Source organism: Zootoca vivipara, chromosome 3, assembly GCF_965207765.1.
Source record: "Zootoca vivipara chromosome 3, rZooViv2.hap1.1, whole genome shotgun sequence".
Lineage (NCBI taxonomy): Eukaryota > Metazoa > Chordata > Lepidosauria > Squamata > Lacertidae > Zootoca > Zootoca vivipara.
Window position 1 is genome coordinate 63,064,173 of NC_142586.1, and position 17,219 is coordinate 63,081,391.

Below are 17,219 nucleotides of genomic sequence, written 5' to 3' on the forward strand. Positions count from 1 at the left end.
TGTGTCAGGACAAAGGCCATAGCCGTTTCGTGATAAGTACAGATATGGTTTATAAAAGCACGTTATCTTTTATTGGAACAACCTTTCTTAGTGTAGGCACATACAGAATTTTGTGTCACACAGAACTTTTCATTGTTTGAGCATTCAATTAAAAATGGTGAACGTGTTTTTTTCTAGTGTTTGAAACTCCCATTGTTCTAGGCGCCTTTTGTGACAAGGGAATTTCAATAGCGCGAGTGGTTTCTGAGCTCTGCACCTAAGATTTCAGATTAAAACTGCAGTGGAAGGAAAGGAGGAGCTTTTTCTGCCCGCCCACTTCCAGCTACTCTTTGAAGACTAGAGACCCTCTTAAGAATATAAGGGAGGGCTAGACTTTGTGAAAAATGAACATAATATTTTAGCTGCAGTTCACTCATTTTCAGCTTTGTATTCTTGTTATAAAAAAGCGCACCTAGACATTCCGTCGTTGTGCCCATAACCCAGGCTTAAGGTGCCATTTAGCTCCTAGCTTCATATCTCTGTTTCTAAGTTTTTTCCCTATTACTTATTGAGGGTTCACCACTACAGATTTAGCCATACACAACCTTAGAGTATGCACCTCTTTAAAAAACAAAAATTGGTCACAAACCACTTTCTATACTCCCCAAGAGGATAAGCAGAGGTCCACAGCTAGCAATATCAGCTGTGTAAGCTCACTGCAGAGTCCTGTGGATCCCAGTCACATGTTGGAAGCAATCAAGTGGTAGAAGAACCCAGGTTTCAGTGTGCTGCAAAATGAGAAACCTTTTGAAATGGAATTGTGAATATTTCAGTACTTTGGAAGCGAAATTAACTCGTGCACACCTAGCCCCAACAAATGTCATGGCCTAGCTGGTTTGGTTTCTCAGGAGAAGCACATTAAGCCCCCTTTGCTGCTGTTAGTCAAGAACATGGCAGAAAATCAGTCTGCTTAAGAAGGCAGCTGGTGGGTGAAGGCTTTTCGCTGCTAGACTGCCCTGACGAATCTGTTTCAGTTTTTTAACATTATTGTGTTATCTGAGTGTAAGCTGGTGTGTGAGTCTTCCTCTCCAGTTCAAAAAAGAGATCTTTAGGAGAAAGGGATTGAGGGGGATGAGTGCATGGGTTTCTGGAAATGTTTGTGTCTTGGTACTACCCAAATATTCTGGATTCCCAGCTCCCACCAGCCTTACGCAGTAAGCTGAAAGGTCAGATATTATGGGAGTTGTAGTCCAAAAACATCTGGAAGACAGTAGGTTGGGGAAGTCTGGTCTAGAATGCTAAAAACTGTTCTCTCTCTTTAATAGGTAGGAACTGTCTGCCACACATGGGAAGCTCATATTGGAGGAATAGCTTTCACCTGGAAAGCTTCACTTCTGTAAAGATTTTTCTACAAAAAAAAACCTGGCAGCACATCTTTAAAAGATATAGTATTCCAGGCACAGGGAGCTTGTGCTGGAAAGTTAAAAAGAATGTGGGAATATATGAAAGCTACAGCACAGCCCCATGCCAGTTTACAAAGCAGCAAATCCCACAGTATTCAATGGGTCTTCCACTCAAATCAATATAGAATTACAGCCTCTCTTGTCCAGGGGGAAAAAACCCCATATATTCCTAAACAAGAATGCATTACCGAGATAACATTTAAAAAACAGCTTAGTTACATCCCAACCTTTGAGAGATCTGCATATACATTAATACCTAACAGAGGAATACAGAGTATCTAAAAAAAATTAAGAAAATAAACACATGGCAAAACTAACGTCAGTCCTCCCTACAAGTATTTTATACCTTGGGTTGTGGTTTAATAAGCATTTCCTTTCTATGCTGGCTCGGTTTTGCATGCAGCAACAAGTTCTGCTGGCTGTTTCAACTCAGACATTTCTTGTTTGTAACGCTGTTAGCGTTCTGCATTAAAGGGGGGTTAATTACAATATTGAAGGCAGTAGAGAGAAACTAAATAGCCCTACTCTGATTTGTATTTGTAAATTGTACCTGGTGGTGGTTGTTTTTAACTTTAATAATTTATAGCATGGTGAAACACAACTGTTTGTGAAATGTTGTTCTAAGCTGAAATTTTTTTGGACTAAGCCAATCACCAGCAGGTCATGACTTGGTCTCTGTTTTCACTGCTACATCTTCTCAAATGAGATATTGTACCTTCTCCAATTCTGTTGTTGGCTTCTGAAGAAAGGATTCTTTTCTCATACCCTCTAAAGTAACATACAGAAACTTCAATTCTCATGTGGAGCTTGCTTATTGCTTGCCTTGCAATAACTACAAAGTGGAGAGACTACTTCCTGCAATGAATCTAGATCTCTGCATATAGAAAACAGCTTCAGGGAGAAGCGCGTAGGTATTAAAAAACAAACAATTATGAAACGTGTATTGTAAAAGATGGCCTTTTAGTGAAGGCCTCACACAACCAAAGGAATTTAGAGCTACTTTGCACATGACGAAGTCTCTACTTGGATATCAGTTCTGTTTAGGAACTGGATGTACCAACTGTGTATACAGCATGTGTAATTAAGACACACCACACTACTTCAGTACATGTAGCAGGAAGCCCCAACTGGAAGCAAGTTTCCATGGCAAAATAAAGCCCACTTCAGTCACACATAATGACATACCCTTCAGTTGCATGCAGTTTCCTATACAGAAAAGATAACAAAGTAGGAAATTAATGATGAATCAAGTAACTCTTCAGAGCTGACAAAAATAATGTTTTAAGTATGCCCTCTACCGTTAACAGCTAACATTACTAAGGTTCCTTTTTAGTGGGTGGTGTTTGTAATAAATCAAATAATGTGGTGGTCTCATCACCATTCCGCTGTAAACTGAAAACAAAATGCTTTAACACCCCCCTGCCCACAATACAGTCAAAATTCTATTAAATCCCACATTATAGGATGTCATCCTATAGAACCCCAGGAACAAAAGTCAAAAAGGAAGCCTGGAGGGTCTTTGGGGAGTGGTTGTAGGTCTCAATGGCAGAAAAGCACTGGGGGAAGTTTGTTTTTCTTAATCCTCATTCATCTGTACTTGGACTTCTCCTTCTCTCTGGGTTTCTTAGGGCTTCTGGCTTTCCTCTTTTCCTCATGGTATTTGTCCTTTGACTTTCGGTATCGGTCATCTCTGTCCCAAGACTGGCTACGGCTACGGCTGCGCCGCCTCTCTCGCTTTTCGTTTTTTCTTTTCTCTTCTTTCTGCCTTCGGTCAAGGTCCTGCTTTAAGAAATGTGATGAAATGTACAGAGAGTTGTAAGGATTAGAAAGGGGTAGGAATGACACAAATTAATTTGAGAAGAGTACACAAGCTTGCAATGACATAATTCAGAATCAGATGTAAATGCATTCAGAGCCTACAGCATTCTTTTTTGGGGCTGTGGCAAAAGATCAGTTGCATGAACAGCCTTCCTCTCAAACCATCTTTGGATACAACCTATTATCAGCAATGTGTGGCTGAATTAAAGTGGTTGCTTCAATCACCTGTTTTTTGAACCTTGTAAAGTTGGGTTTCTGCAGCAAAGACCACTTGCTTTAGCAAAAGAATACAGAAACAAAATTTATCATGGGCAATTTTCAAAACTTTAAACTCTCCCTTCCTTATACAAGAATGTAGTTTCCTAATAATAAATTCACCATATCTGTTATCTCTACTCCACCCCCAAATGTTGTCATTAGTAAAATATATTCAACCAACATAACTTGTATAAATAATGGATGAGGAAAGCATGCATGTTTCACAGGCTTTGTATGCTTACATAAAAGCCCTTCCCTTTGCTTTGCTTCAGTCCAACAAAAGTGAAAAATCTAAGCCTGATTCCAAAAATCAAGCAAGTAAGGAAAGTAAGCATGTTTTACAGGATCAAGAAATGTAATATATATCAATTATATTTTGTGACATGTGTGCTCTGAACTTTTGATGCTGTTGTGCAACACTGTATTATTCAATGCCCTTCCTTTTAAAACAAATGAAGTCCACTACTATTTTATTTAACTTGCTTGGTTTTGAAAAATGACATAGAAAGAGATGGTATCAATAAATCATACAGGAAACATCCAGGATAAGAAAGCAAGGGCGGAATTGTTTGAGGCAGGAGACCTTCAGGCAGCTGAGAATGGTGCAGCTGTAGGAGCCAAGGTCATGGAAAGAATATATTGGGATATGAGAGCAGAAAGTGAAGTGCTGGAATGGGAAAAGCAGATAAAGCTTAAACTCATGAACCAGAAAGCAAAAGAAGAGAAGCAGCAGCAAAGATAAATGTGGCAGCAAAGAACACACCAGCCCAGAAGAAAAGCTGCTGTATTAACTTGCTCCTTAAAAGAGAAGTGCAATCAGATCCAGAGCATTTATTTCTGCAAGTATGCTACCTGCACCAGCATCAGCTTCCTTTCACCTGGACCAGAGTTTGCAGCAGCTGCACCGTCACTAACTGTGAAAACTACCATCTGAACCCATTTCTGATGCCACCGGACCAGAGGAGGTAGATCCTGAGTGGTGAACCTGTGGCCCTGCAGAAACTGGTTGGTAACAACTATTATTCCTGACCATTGGCTATCTTGACTAGGACTGATGGGAGCTGGGAGTCGAGCAACATCTGGAGGGCCACAAACCCCCTATTATTTAGCTAAATGACAAATTGTATCTATGCTGGAAAAAAATGTAAATTACTCTCCTAAAAGACAGGGGGAAGCTGATCCTGAGCTGAGAAAATGAATCAATTGAAAAAGGCCTGATTTTGTGTAGTCTGTTTAGGCTGTATGGCAGGCTTCACCAACCTGGTGAAGTCTAGATTTTGGGGGGGACACCCAATGCCCATCAATCCTAACTAGCATAGTCAATAGTCAGGGATAATGAGATTTGTAGTCCAGAATAATCTGGAGGGTCATAGGTTTACCACCCATGATCTGGCTCTTCTGGCTAATAACCTGATATAGATGGATATTGCCACTCTGGAGATGGGGAATGCATTGTGGAGACATGGACTTCGGTCCTAACACTGTTGAACAATTCACATTCTTTGACATGCAAATGCCCACTTGCTCACTTTCTCTAAAAAGAGAAGAAACAAGAGGACTGGTATCATACAGAAATCTTCTAAAAGGGTGGCTTATGAAGAAAATCTCAACAATATAATTGTGCAACCAATGTGCTAACTTATGCAGCAACTGTGGAGCACTGTGAACTGTATGTGGCAGCAGCAGGAACACTCTGACCCAAATATGCTCCAGTTTGGCATGCAAGGAAGGCTGGCATCTAGGTGGCTGAAGCTTTCAAATAGAAAGGATTGCATAGAGCTCTTGAAAGGAAGAAGGTAGAGACCAAGGGCATCTCTGTAGGACAGCTGAAGGGCTGGGAGAAACCAGTAAGAGTTCTGTAGAAGTAGCAAGGCTACATGTGGGGCCAATAAGGAATAAGTATAAATGGTCAGTGAGATGACGTGGGGAAAGGTTAACATATATATGAAAGTAGCAAAATCAGGAGCTGACTTTGGGCTGAGATTATGTAGCCCCAAGAACTGGACAATGTTAGAACATTTCACAATATATCTACTGGGTGTTGATTGAAGTGTGATGAGAACATTCCATGCATCTGATCCAATATTTCCCTGAAGCAGCAACACATCATTCAACTGAAGGGAGAAGAGCCCATCACCTTAGACTTTTTGGACCTCTTCTCATCCTCATCGGTATCATCTGAATGGTGGCGTTTCTTCTTCTTTTTATCAGAGTGCCTGTGACTTGTTTTGATGTCATCCTCTTCCTCCTCCAATACAAGGTCATATCTTGAGCTAGAGCAGTCTGTTAAGGAAGGCTTGGGAGACTGATATTAGGGTTAGCCAAAAGGCAAGAGAGAAACCTGATTGAAGAAGCTGCATTTAAACAAGTTGGCCAACAGAGTAACACCTTGCAGCACTATCAGGCAAAAATGTGAGTGAACTGGATCTAGGAGAATAAAATGACAAAGTAAAATGGTTCACTTAAGCGCACTTCTGGATTCATTTCTGGAAGGTCAAAGCCAGTGAATGCACATTATCATTTTAACTGCATAACAAAAACAAATGCCATCTCTCCCCCCTCCCCATTTTACAGCTATTCTAAGGCTCAATTCAAATGGCACAAGTATGGCACGGTAGCTGTCAAAAGATATTTCCACATAGAGATAATGGTTAGACTCCATGTCACAGCATCTGTAATAGGTTTATTATGTGGTTCAGCCAGATTGTACAGTAAGATGATCCAGGCAAGCATAATCAAGTCTGAGGGAGGCAGCACTGGCAGGGCAAGTAGAACACACCGAGTTCCCACTATATGAAAACATGCATTTTTAAAAGTGAACCACTCTGATTCGAACCACAGCCTGAGGATGGAGCTGCTCTGTTTTGAAGCCCACAGAGCTGGAATGTGGCCCAATACAGACATTTAGCTGGGGCTATTTTGTTTTGGTCAAGGAGTTGGAAACGCCAATTGAAAACTGATTTCCACATTTCTAAATTCAACTAAGATTTTAACTAAATAAATGAATTTCAACTATACATGCACAAAGTTATATCACAAAGGAGTTTCCATACAAAAACTACTAGTCTGAGAAACAGTTATTAGACATCAAGGTAATAAAAATCTATCTACCAAAATAAATGTTTTTGCAATCCTGCTGCATAATTCCAATAAACTATGGTAGAAACATATACCATATGTATCCAGGTTATAGGCGTTTTACTCAGAAATAGTAAAATAGGAGTTTTTAAAAATAACATACAATTATTTAGTTGCAAAGGATACTCTTGCTTTGGCTTCACCTTCTCCTTCAAGCTTAATTTAGGAGTTTTGTCATGGTCCTTTTCATATTCTTTGAAATCATCCTTAGTATACTTCCCACCTGTTTATAGGAAGAGAGATAAGCTGCCATTGATCTTGAATGCAAGCAAGACACTCTTTCTAGAGCAGGCATAGGCAAACTCGGCCCTCCAGATGTTTTGGGACTACGACTCCCATCATCCTTAGCTAACAGGACCAGTGGTCAGGGATGATGGGAGTTGTAATCCCAAAACATCTGGAGGGCAGAGTTTGCCTATGCCTGTTCTAGAGAAAATCCAGTATCAGTTTTGTAACCCGGACAAAAATCACTAGTCACCTCCATACCCCACATTTAGAATTGTCAAAATAATAAATAATATAAAACTTTTTAAAATGTGGGGGAAAGGGAAAACTCACTGCTTAAATGAGTATCTCTAGCTATGTGCTGCCATCTCATGGTTCAAGGTCACAAAATGCAAATGGCTAAATATTTTGTACAGTTGAGGTTCCAAGCTAGCAAGAAGGAACTATTCACTTTTATGTCCTATAATACCTACAGCAGTGGGACATGCCTCATTTTTCAGCAAAAAGAAAGAATTGAGAGGAAGAAGGACTCCTACTAAAACAATCATTAATGTCTCTCTTCCTTGATCTAAAGATTCTCATGCACAGCAGAGCATATGTGAAGCTGCACACCGAAACTCCACATTGTCATCTGCCTAACAGAAGCTCTGAATGTTTGGGCATGTCTGTGATTCTCAGTAGGAAGAATAAATAGATTTTTAGAAAGGTAGTCAATTCAAAAAGTTTGAGAAACATTCACTTTCAATGCTCATTACCTCCCAGTTCTCCCAGCTTCTACTGGCTACTACCATTAGGGATCCCACAAGTGGCTTTCCTGATTGGCTGCATATTTAGTGGCTAGCTGACTTGGCTAACAGAACTAGGGAGGGGCACCTCTGTTCATTCTAACGCCTTCCCACCAGCCTGGTGTAAGGGAGAGGGTTGGATTGCTTTGCCCTTATTCTTCATCAGCACAAAATACTATACACTACCCAATTTGAGAAGCAGGGTATTTATAGGATGCTAACTGGGAAGAGATCACATTTTATGGTTGTTTGGCATAACTAACAAACCTGAATGTGACTGCATTAAAAGCTAATGTTTTTCTGCTCTCCTAAAGGAGAACTGATAGTTATAATAAAAGAGTTATAGATATAATGCGTAAAATAAATTACCTTTTCCTTTCCATTTAATCTTTGCAACAGACTGGCTAAAATCCACATGTATCCGCCTGTCATCTATTAAAACATTATCCATCTTAAAGTAAGCTTTCTCACAATCTTCTTCCTGGTACATGTTTCGGAGAAATATAAAGTTAAAATCAGAAAATAACATTTAAAAATAAACCTGCAACGGCAGTATATGAATGAGAAAAGGAAATTCCAGTATGTGAATATTTGGAACTGGTCAAATTGACGGATATAAGAAGACTAAAGCCAATGAATACAGTCAAGAAGGAATGAATGTGCTTGAATGATTATTTAGAAAGACAAGGTTCTAATGTAAAAATTTGGCTGTGTATAGAATGACCTTGTAAATGGAAAAGGGGAAACGTACATCTATATATTAAGATGAAAATAATACTGAAATACAGATAAAATATGAAATGTGAAATGAAGTGTTGTGAGAGTGATGGAAGTCTATTACTATTATTTTGTAAAATAGTGTTTATTGTATTGAAATATTATACTGTTCTTTATTCTTTTACTGTCTACTTTTCTTTGCAGTTTTTCCTTTTTATTCTTTTTATTTATATTATTCTTTATGTATGGTTTGGTATTGCTGTATTTACTTTGTAATTTTTTTTTAAAAGGAAATTCCAGTAGCTTAAAAGTCCATAAAGTCCTCATGCTTCGGATGAGGAACACCAACTGTTGTGCTGGCACAGTGATATTGTGTCAGCCATTATTGTAGATTTGTTTCAACTTAAATGTTTGGTATCAAGTTTGCATAATGAAACCCCAAATGTTTCTACACGGTGGTTATTCAAAAATGCACTAATCTATCTGTATGGTCAAGGAATCCAAAACCATTTCTGCCACAGCCCTGTGCAACCTACACACCACACTACTCTTAATTTAAGAGAAACAAATCAAGTGCCTAGTTCTTGCCATGCATTAAGAACTGTCAAGCCGTTTTCGATTTCTTAAATACATAAACTAAACCAGAATTGAAAGGAGCACAAGCAACATTCTCCCAGGATAACCAACTGTGGAATCAGGCACCCAAATAGGATCTGACTTTCTGAAAGTTTAGGGAATATAACGTTTACAACCAGTGAGACTGGTCACTGTAAGCTGTATTTTATGAATGGGGATCTAAAGCTGAGAGGCAGTGACTTCCCAGAAGCCACAGAAATGAACCTACTGCAGAGCTCATTTGGATCTTCCCAGATGAGCATTATACACCATCCAAGACACCAGAATTGTTCCAACAGAAAATACTTTCCTAAAACTCACAACAGAAGGTTTGAGAAGATTTTGGGTGTGGGTGAGTTGTACTGGTGCTTTGAAAGTCATAAGCTGCTCCTCCTTTGCAATTTTATTAGCAGCATTATAAAACCATTTCATAAGAGACAGGTAGAACACACCTTTAGGCTTTACCCTCCTATAAAGATGCTACATAAAATGAACTGTAGGTACAGTATTTGCGAGGCCACATACCTTTTCAAACTCGATGAAAGCATAGCAGAGGGATTCACCTGTCTTCCAATCTCGAATCACTTCACAACTGAAAAACAAGTAAAGCATTTTGTTCTAGAAACTTTGTTAGGGGACACATGCTGAAGGGGAGGGCAGCCAACAAGCACCTTCTTCCAGCCATAGAAAAATTCCCGACTCCCACCTACCAGCACCCGCCTCCGCTGTTGAAGTCTTTAAAATTTCTAAAATAGCCAAAGGCTGAAATAAAAGATTTATGACTGAAACAAACCCAAGCAGAGCAATCAGTCCCAGAAAGGAAGGGTTTTAAAATTACTTGTAAACTTTTTGTTTCTTGTGCCGATTTTTAATAATTACCTTTTTATTGGCCCGAATCGGGAAAATATGATTTCAAGGTCTTCATCTGTTGTCACAGGATTAAGTTTGCAAACAAACAAGACATTTTCAGGAGGCTTGATATCTGCATCAGGCAAGTCTCCAACCTGGAATACAAGTGTGATGTGAGAGATTTTAGTCCCACTTTATACAGAATCTCGGGCAAGTCACATTTATACATGTTTTGACATGTAATTATTTAACATATACAAACTTTTAAGCATGCATAAAATCCTTCTGATTTATCTTTACGGCCCATTGAAAGATCAATAATTATATATTTTTTAAAAAATTGAACCTACGTCTAGATTCAACAGACAATCCAAGTAGTCATCATACCTGATGACATTATTTTTATTCACAAAAAGCACATGCGTATCTGCAAGGCTGACTTTGAGTTAAATAATCGAACATATTTACCATTTCCAAAAGAATAGCCTTAGTTTTTGCTTCTTTCTCTGCCAGAATTTCTTCCACTTCATCAACAGACCTTCCTTTGAAGTCATCAATCTCCTCATCAGCTCCTATTCTTCCACTCTGTCTTATATTTAAAACAAATAAAACAAAGACAGCCAGTGAGTACATATTGTTGCTTTTTTCAATCCATTTGTGACTCAATGCATAGCTGAATTGAAACTATCTTTACTGTAGAAGTATCAATTTGCTTGAACACAAATTGTAAACATACACAGGAAGACATACAGAAGCAGTTTACAATCATTATATAGATGTGAGTTCAATCGTAAGAGATTGGTTACAGTCCTGTCCACAGTACAGTCGTACCTTGGATCCTGAATGCCTTGGCTCCTGAACAAATCGGCTCCCTAACAATTGAAACCCGTTGGCTACAGGACGCTCCTGCATTCAACTGGAAGCTGTGCTTTGGTTTCCGAATGTTCTGTAAGTCAGACGGACCTCCAGAACAGATTCTGTTCAACTTCCAAGGTACGACTGTACTGTGTAGCTTACCCTTATTGAAATTATACACTCAACAAAATGCAGGTTTACATATATCAGGAATAATCTATATTGTGAACCACCACGTGAACATGCTTGGTGACAACTTGATGACAATTATAGCAGTTAATTTGCATTTTTCTCCTTCTAGTATGAGTTACAGGATGGCCCTTGTTTTTCTCAATTCCACAATGAATGCACCAATTGTTCTCCCCATTTTCTTCACCTTTTAAAACCTGGACAGGTGAGGGGGGGTAGATGTAGTTCCATTTCTGAAGTTCAAGGCAGCAGTGTATCTATAAACCTAAAGTTGCCTGCCATGTTAATGTCTGAAGCACAGACATACAAACCCGTGCCTTAGAAGGCATAGCTACATAATGTGGCATGGATAGCACACATGCCTGTTTGCCTGTGAAGACACTTATCCTTCCTATCTTTGGTCAGACATATACCTTCTTTGGAAAATACACAGATATATCTTTTACATTTCACATATTGCACCTCCATGTTTCTGCAGGCATTGGGGTGTGTGCAGCCCAGAATTCCAAATAAAAATGGAAGGTATACCCATAAATAACAATTTTAATAACCTGTCTGCTTGAATGTTTTAGCCCTTGAAAATATAAATTCTTTCACATCACAAAATGTTAGCTCCAGTCTAACATAGTTTAATCAGAGATTGATGAATGCCTTTCAGGATATGCTTTTTTCATCACATTGCTTATTGAATTGGGAGGAAAGCAGCAGGTGGAGGGAGAATATCTCTCTGCGAACCATTCCTCATGCGAGTCAGAGCTCCAAAAAATGCACTCTGCTGAAACTGAAAAACACACATTACTCTTGTCCTTGAAGAGGACTCACTGTCAAGACACAGCTTGATTGTTGTTTCAGTAGTAAACTTTCCATCTCCACCAGTTCAGGTTCACTTTTTTCTTTTTGTTTTACTCTTCTTTTCACTTTGCATCTGTTGAATATGCGCCATGATTAAGGACTGTGGGTTTGTGTGATGGTGGTAAATATTCCTTGTTTATCTATTTTCTTATCTCCCTCTCCAGTATCAAAAGAAATTAAATAGCAACACTCACATCCAACTGTTCCTTGGTCGGCTCTGGTGAACGATCTGGTACTGCCAAACCAGGAGGGTCATCAAATGGATCATCCAAGATCACTGTATGGTTTATCCTAGACAACAATTGCAGTAAAAGTAAAGGATAATTTCATGCATATGTGTGCACTGTGGCAACAAATGCATCAGTAAAATACACTCACACTTAATCAGAATCTGTAAGAAAGTCAGGTCAGTTGCAATGTATGTATGTCAAGTATGGCACACAGCCAGACAGGCAATGAACAGAGCAACACTGTATAGTGCAGGGCTCTTGCAGAGTTTCCCAAAAGCATGTGAGCTGGCTTTTGTTGGAGGAAGGTTCAGATCCTACTGCAGCATACGACTGCAGAGATATTCTCTTGGCTAAAAAAGAAGGCAAATCATTTTTGGCCAGTTCATAAGACGGTCGCACTAAAAGCACGTCCAAAATAGCCAAGAGCCGATGGTCATACAACTGACTGGCAACAATTTCAGAACAGACCCCCCCAAAGTTAAGAAAAATACCATCATGTAGTACACAACTGAGGTCACTTGGCAACGAAAAGCTGCATATAAACACATTAAATAAATAATAAATACATTATTTTGTGGAATTCACTGCTTCTGAATATGGTCATTGTAACTAGTTCAATTGGCTTTGAAAAACGAGTTCCCTGAGGCTAGGTCTAGCAAAAACGTTTGGCATGATAGGCCAAATGGACCCTCCAGTGTCAGAGGTGGTATACCACTGATCAGAAGGTACTGGAATGCAGCAGTTGGGAACAGGTATTGATTGCTATGTCCTGCATGTGGACCTCTCAAAAGAACCTGGCAGACCCCTGAGGGGGATGCTGGACTAGAAAGACCTTTGGGTCTGATCAAGCAGGGATTTTCTGATATAATGTAGCCTATAAAAGCAAAATAAGAGTCAAACCTGATGTCTTGATATGGAACAAAATCCTTGTCAACGAAGGCTTCATTAATTTTCATCAACACATCCATGCCTTCTGTTACTTCACCGAAGACTGTATGTACACCATTCAGGTAATCTAAGTTGTCTCCTGTAGTAATAAGAAACTAAAAAAAACAAACCCCAAACTATTTTGAGTTAACTGCATGGTGGAAATCTCCAGGGATTTTAAGATGTTTCCTTTGAGACTGTTTGCTATCAACAGCAGCTTTCAATACAATCAATCATGGTATATTCTGAATGGGGTTAGGAACACATTTTAAAATTTACATAATTGCCGCAAGATTAAGATCTATCTCATCTTGCTTGACATTGTGAACAAGTAAAAGGAAGACAATACTGTACTGTATAGAAACTTTGTGCATGTGCTTTATTGTGATTTTTAGAGTCAATGCTCTTCTATTTATCCACAATGCCAATCTATGTTTTAGTTAAAACTATTAGTTTTAAATGTTGTGGCAAGTCTTGTTAGTAGATGTTCTTTAAGAACATATCTGTATCATGTGCATGGATTATGCCCAGTCAAATCGTTATTTTAATTCTTTGTGGCATCTCTCCTTTCACTTATCCCAAGTTTCTTGTAAGACTCTTCCAGTGCTGTGGACTGACCTGAGATCCATGCTGATCACTGCCATTGTTCACCATGGACACTGTACCCCTTTTCTTGTGTTTAATTCTTGGCACTTTTTCTGTTTCAAAAAATCTAGCTTGGTCCCCATACAATTTGCTGAAACACACAAAGGTAATATTCAGACAAAAAAACTACACAAAAGTTATAGTCTACTACTTACATCTTTCCTCCACAAGAATAGAAAATGATCAGTTATTGGCGGTGCTTGTAATACTGGTAATTAGTGTTTTAAACTTCATTATAAGTGCCTCAGTCCAGCAATCAGTTTAAAATGCTCCAATATGCATGCAAAGCTCTTCTATTAAGATCATCACTATTTGTTTCAGTAGGAGAGCAAGATGCAAACATACTCCTTTCAAATGAATAGGGTACATCAAATAATGTAGGAGCTTTCTGTGTGCCTATGAAACTCTTAATTGGGCAACTACACCCATGTTCACAAGCTTTTCGAACTGCTTTTCGAACTGCTTTTAGAACTGCTTTTAGAAAAACAATACATTTGCCTTGATCCATCAAGCATGCATCTAGTTCCATGTATTCAAAGGAGGGGTGTGAATCTTGTTGGATTGGCCACGGCGATGAGAAAAATATTCATTTCCATTTTTAAAAGAGTAATGTTCCATACAAGGGAATTTCCCTTCTTTAGACAGCTGAACACAAAATTTGTCAGCATTACTGGAGGGGGAAGAACACATAAGTCCAGATAAGGTCTATTGGTCTTTCTGCTGGGTTTAATTACCCAATGAATTGTCTGTTCCAATGCATGTTTACTTGGGCAAAGGTCCCACAGTGTCCAAAGAGACTCACTTCCTGGTAAGCATACATACATAAATTAAGATCTAAATTAAACTCACCAAAAAATTGATTCACCTCCACGGCCAGTCCCCTGGGGGTCTCCAGTTTGTATGATAAAATCTCTCTGAATGAATGCAAAGCACATATAAAAAGTTATTTAACGTTACCCATCACCATAGTTTATTATTATTTATTTATTAGTTTATTATTATTATTTATTAAATTTATATACTACCCTTTATCCAAAGATCACAGGGCAGTTGATGAGTTTTAGAAAAATAGGTTGATTAACATTTATTGCTTTGCACTAACGTCTGTATGACACAGACTGCAAGGCTATTATTTCCAATATACAGGTGAAGAAGTGAGCTGAGGGGTACATAAAGTGTGCACAGCTTGAAAGAGTATATTTGCCCAGATCTCCTAGATCTAAGTTGAACTCTCTTTATCAACTGTATAGCACAAAACATTTAAAGTGTTCAATGATTTAAATGTTCAGTTAAAATAAAAACCATGACAAATACAAATCAATCATAACAAATACTTACTTGTATATTATGTATAAGGCAGTAATTGTAGTACTTGATTTTGCAGAGCTTCAGAAAATTCAGGCAAGCTGCAAGAAATTTAAAGCAAATGAACCAGTTTGCATGTTTTGCTTAATAAAAGAAACTTTCACTGTTCCTCCATTACATGTAAGAACAACAAAATCCACAACACATCAAGGCCTGCAGTTAAGAGGCTAGTGGAAACAAACCCTGTGCCAATGTTGTCACTCTAGTCAACCCTTAATGGAAATTTCAGAATAAAGAAGTCATCCTGAGTAAAACAACAGTAAAAAGATTATGTTCAGATGTTAAATGGGGTTGCGCTCCCTTTAAAGGAGCAGGTGTGCAGTTTAGGAATGCTTCTGGAACCACGGCTGTCACTGGAGGCAAACATAGCCTGGATGGTGCAGCATTTTCCACCAGCTTTGGCTGGAGGCCTAGCTGCTACTCTATCTGGACAGAGATAATCTAGCTTCAATTATTTATATGCTGGTAACCTCCAGGTTAAACTACTACAATGCTTTATACACGGGGCTGCCTCTGAAAACTGTTCAGAAGTTACACTGTTGCAGAATTCAGCGGCCAGATTACTAACTGTGACCAGAAGGTCTGAGTACAGTAGCCTACACCAATTCTGTCCAGATTGCAATAGCTACTGATTAGTTTCTGTAATCAATTCAAAGTGCTTGTTTTGACCTATCAAGCCCTATTGTTCAGGACCTCAAGGACTGCCTCTTCTCACATGAACAAATCCAGACCTTGCAGTCTTTATCCTAATCGCATAGATAAGCAATTAGAAAAAACTTCAGTTGCCTAATCTTTGGGTGTCAAGCTACTAAGGCATCAAGGAAAACCAATAAACAAAGCAAAAGAAAGACTGCATTTCTAAAATAATCCTGGCAGGACTCCTGAAGAATCAACAAAAGTTGTGTCCTGGAAGCAGCTGTACTTGTAGAAATATATATCCCAAGAGAGACTGCCAGAAGATCTACGCTTTGCTCTCAGTATCTACAACACTGCAAAGGATCTTGGGGCTGTGTGTGTGTGTGGCGGGGTTTGCTTCCAGACTGCACAGTCTAGCCCGGCCTTTCCCGACCTGGCGCCCTCTAAATTTGGGAGCCACAACTCCTTTCAGCCCCCGCCAACATGGACTACGGGAGCTCTAGTCCAAAACATCTGGATGACACCCTCTCACCCCCTGAGGTGGGAGAAGGCAGGTCGAGCCACTTGGAGGCACAATACCCAAGACCGGTCCTGCTGAAACCCAACGAGTGCAAAGCAGAAATGCAACGTGGGAGGGAAAAATCCACTGCGGCTCCTGAAGGCCTCGCCGGAGAAGGATACTCGGAAAGGCATCCGCAGCCTGTTCGGCCTTCTCCTGGCGGACGCCAGAGCTTCCTCTCACCTCTCGGCCTCTCCTCCGTGTACAAGTCAATGACCAGGTCTCCCAGCGTGGTTTCCAGGATCACCGCCATGGCGCCTCGCTCCGCTTCCCGACGGCCTCTCTTGCCCCGGAAGGAGCCGCCTCAGCGCCGCTCCGCCTTTTCCTCCCCTGCTTGGCAACAGACTCACGCGTTCAGAAGCCGCCTCCTCCGTTGACTTTAGGCACCATTTTGTGGCGGTGGTAAAGACCGCCCGGAGAAAACACTGGGTTTCCCATTGGTGTGACTGGCCGGAGCGGGACCGTGACCAGCCTGTTCCCCATAAAACAGGTCGCAGCAGAGGCAGACGCTTCTGCTCTTTCCGGCGAGGCAGGTCGTGCTTCGCGTGGTGAAGGCGCAGCGCATCTGCCTGGAAGTGACGGCAGTTCTGACCGGGGATCCGCTCGAGCGGGGGTGCTTGAACTACGGTACCTGCGCGGACCTTGGCTGCAAGTGCAACCCGAGAACTGCCTTATCCCTACCTCTAGCCTGCGATAGAGTGGTGATTTTCATTGACTCCTGGAAGTCGCTTTCCACCACAGACTACAGACCCCGTAATATAATTGCATTGACATTGGTGGAGCAAAGTTTCAAATGCTTTAAACTCACAAAAACACATTTTAAAAAACCCACTGTGACATAAATCCATCCTTCCTTCCTTCCGCCCGCTCACAACTGTTCGGAATTTTTCCAATGGGCAGCTCCAAATTCTTTGTCCTGGAATTAAACAACTTCAGAAGGAGTCTGAATGTTTGGTTTCACTGCTCTATCACTCTAACTAAACTTCCTATCTCTATGGTTACAGCAGCTGCTAGCAGTGCCTGCAGAGCCACGGCCAAACCTCTCCGAACTCGAGTAAATTGGGGAGGGGGCGCTGCCTGCATCTAACAGGAAATTGTGCTTTGTGGAGAGCAT

At 40.1% G+C, this 17,219-nt stretch overlaps 1 protein-coding gene across 2 annotated transcripts; it reads right to left on the bottom strand.

Moving 5' to 3' along the window:
- Positions 1 to 48: 48 nt before the first annotated feature.
- Positions 49 to 16,968, bottom strand: PPIL4 (peptidylprolyl isomerase like 4). Of its 2 annotated transcripts, none has more exons than XM_088666261.1 (13): positions 16,914 to 16,968; positions 14,884 to 14,951; positions 14,395 to 14,459; positions 13,519 to 13,636; positions 12,874 to 13,016; positions 11,938 to 12,034; positions 10,316 to 10,432; positions 9,878 to 10,002; positions 9,524 to 9,590; positions 8,036 to 8,147; positions 6,783 to 6,879; positions 5,656 to 5,791; positions 49 to 3,221 (listed from the first exon to the last, which is right to left on the bottom strand). In XM_088666261.1, the coding sequence occupies exons 1-13, from the start codon at positions 16,951 to 16,953 to the stop codon at positions 3,030 to 3,032; spliced, it is 1,377 nt and encodes a 458-aa protein (XP_088522387.1). In that variant the 5' UTR covers positions 16,954 to 16,968; the 3' UTR covers positions 49 to 3,029. The 2 variants fall into 2 exon arrangements, with proteins under 2 accessions (XP_088522387.1, XP_034964671.2); XM_035108780.3 differs by lacking the exon at positions 16,914 to 16,968 and adding an exon at positions 16,289 to 16,387.
- Positions 16,969 to 17,219: the final 251 nt, after the last annotated feature.

Coding starts and splice junctions, on each gene's coding strand:
- PPIL4 (XM_035108780.3), bottom strand. CDS start 16,358: ATGGCGGTGATCCTGGAAACCACGCTGGGAGACCTGGTCATTGACTTG. Junction 13,017..13,518: donor GTGATCAGCATGGATCTCAG/GTCAGTCCACAG, acceptor TGTTTTTTTTAG/TTTCTTATTACTACAGGAGA. Junction 5,792..6,782: donor AAGGTGAAGCCAAAGCAAGA/GTATCCTTTGCA, acceptor AGACTGCTCTAG/CTCAAGATATGACCTTGTAT.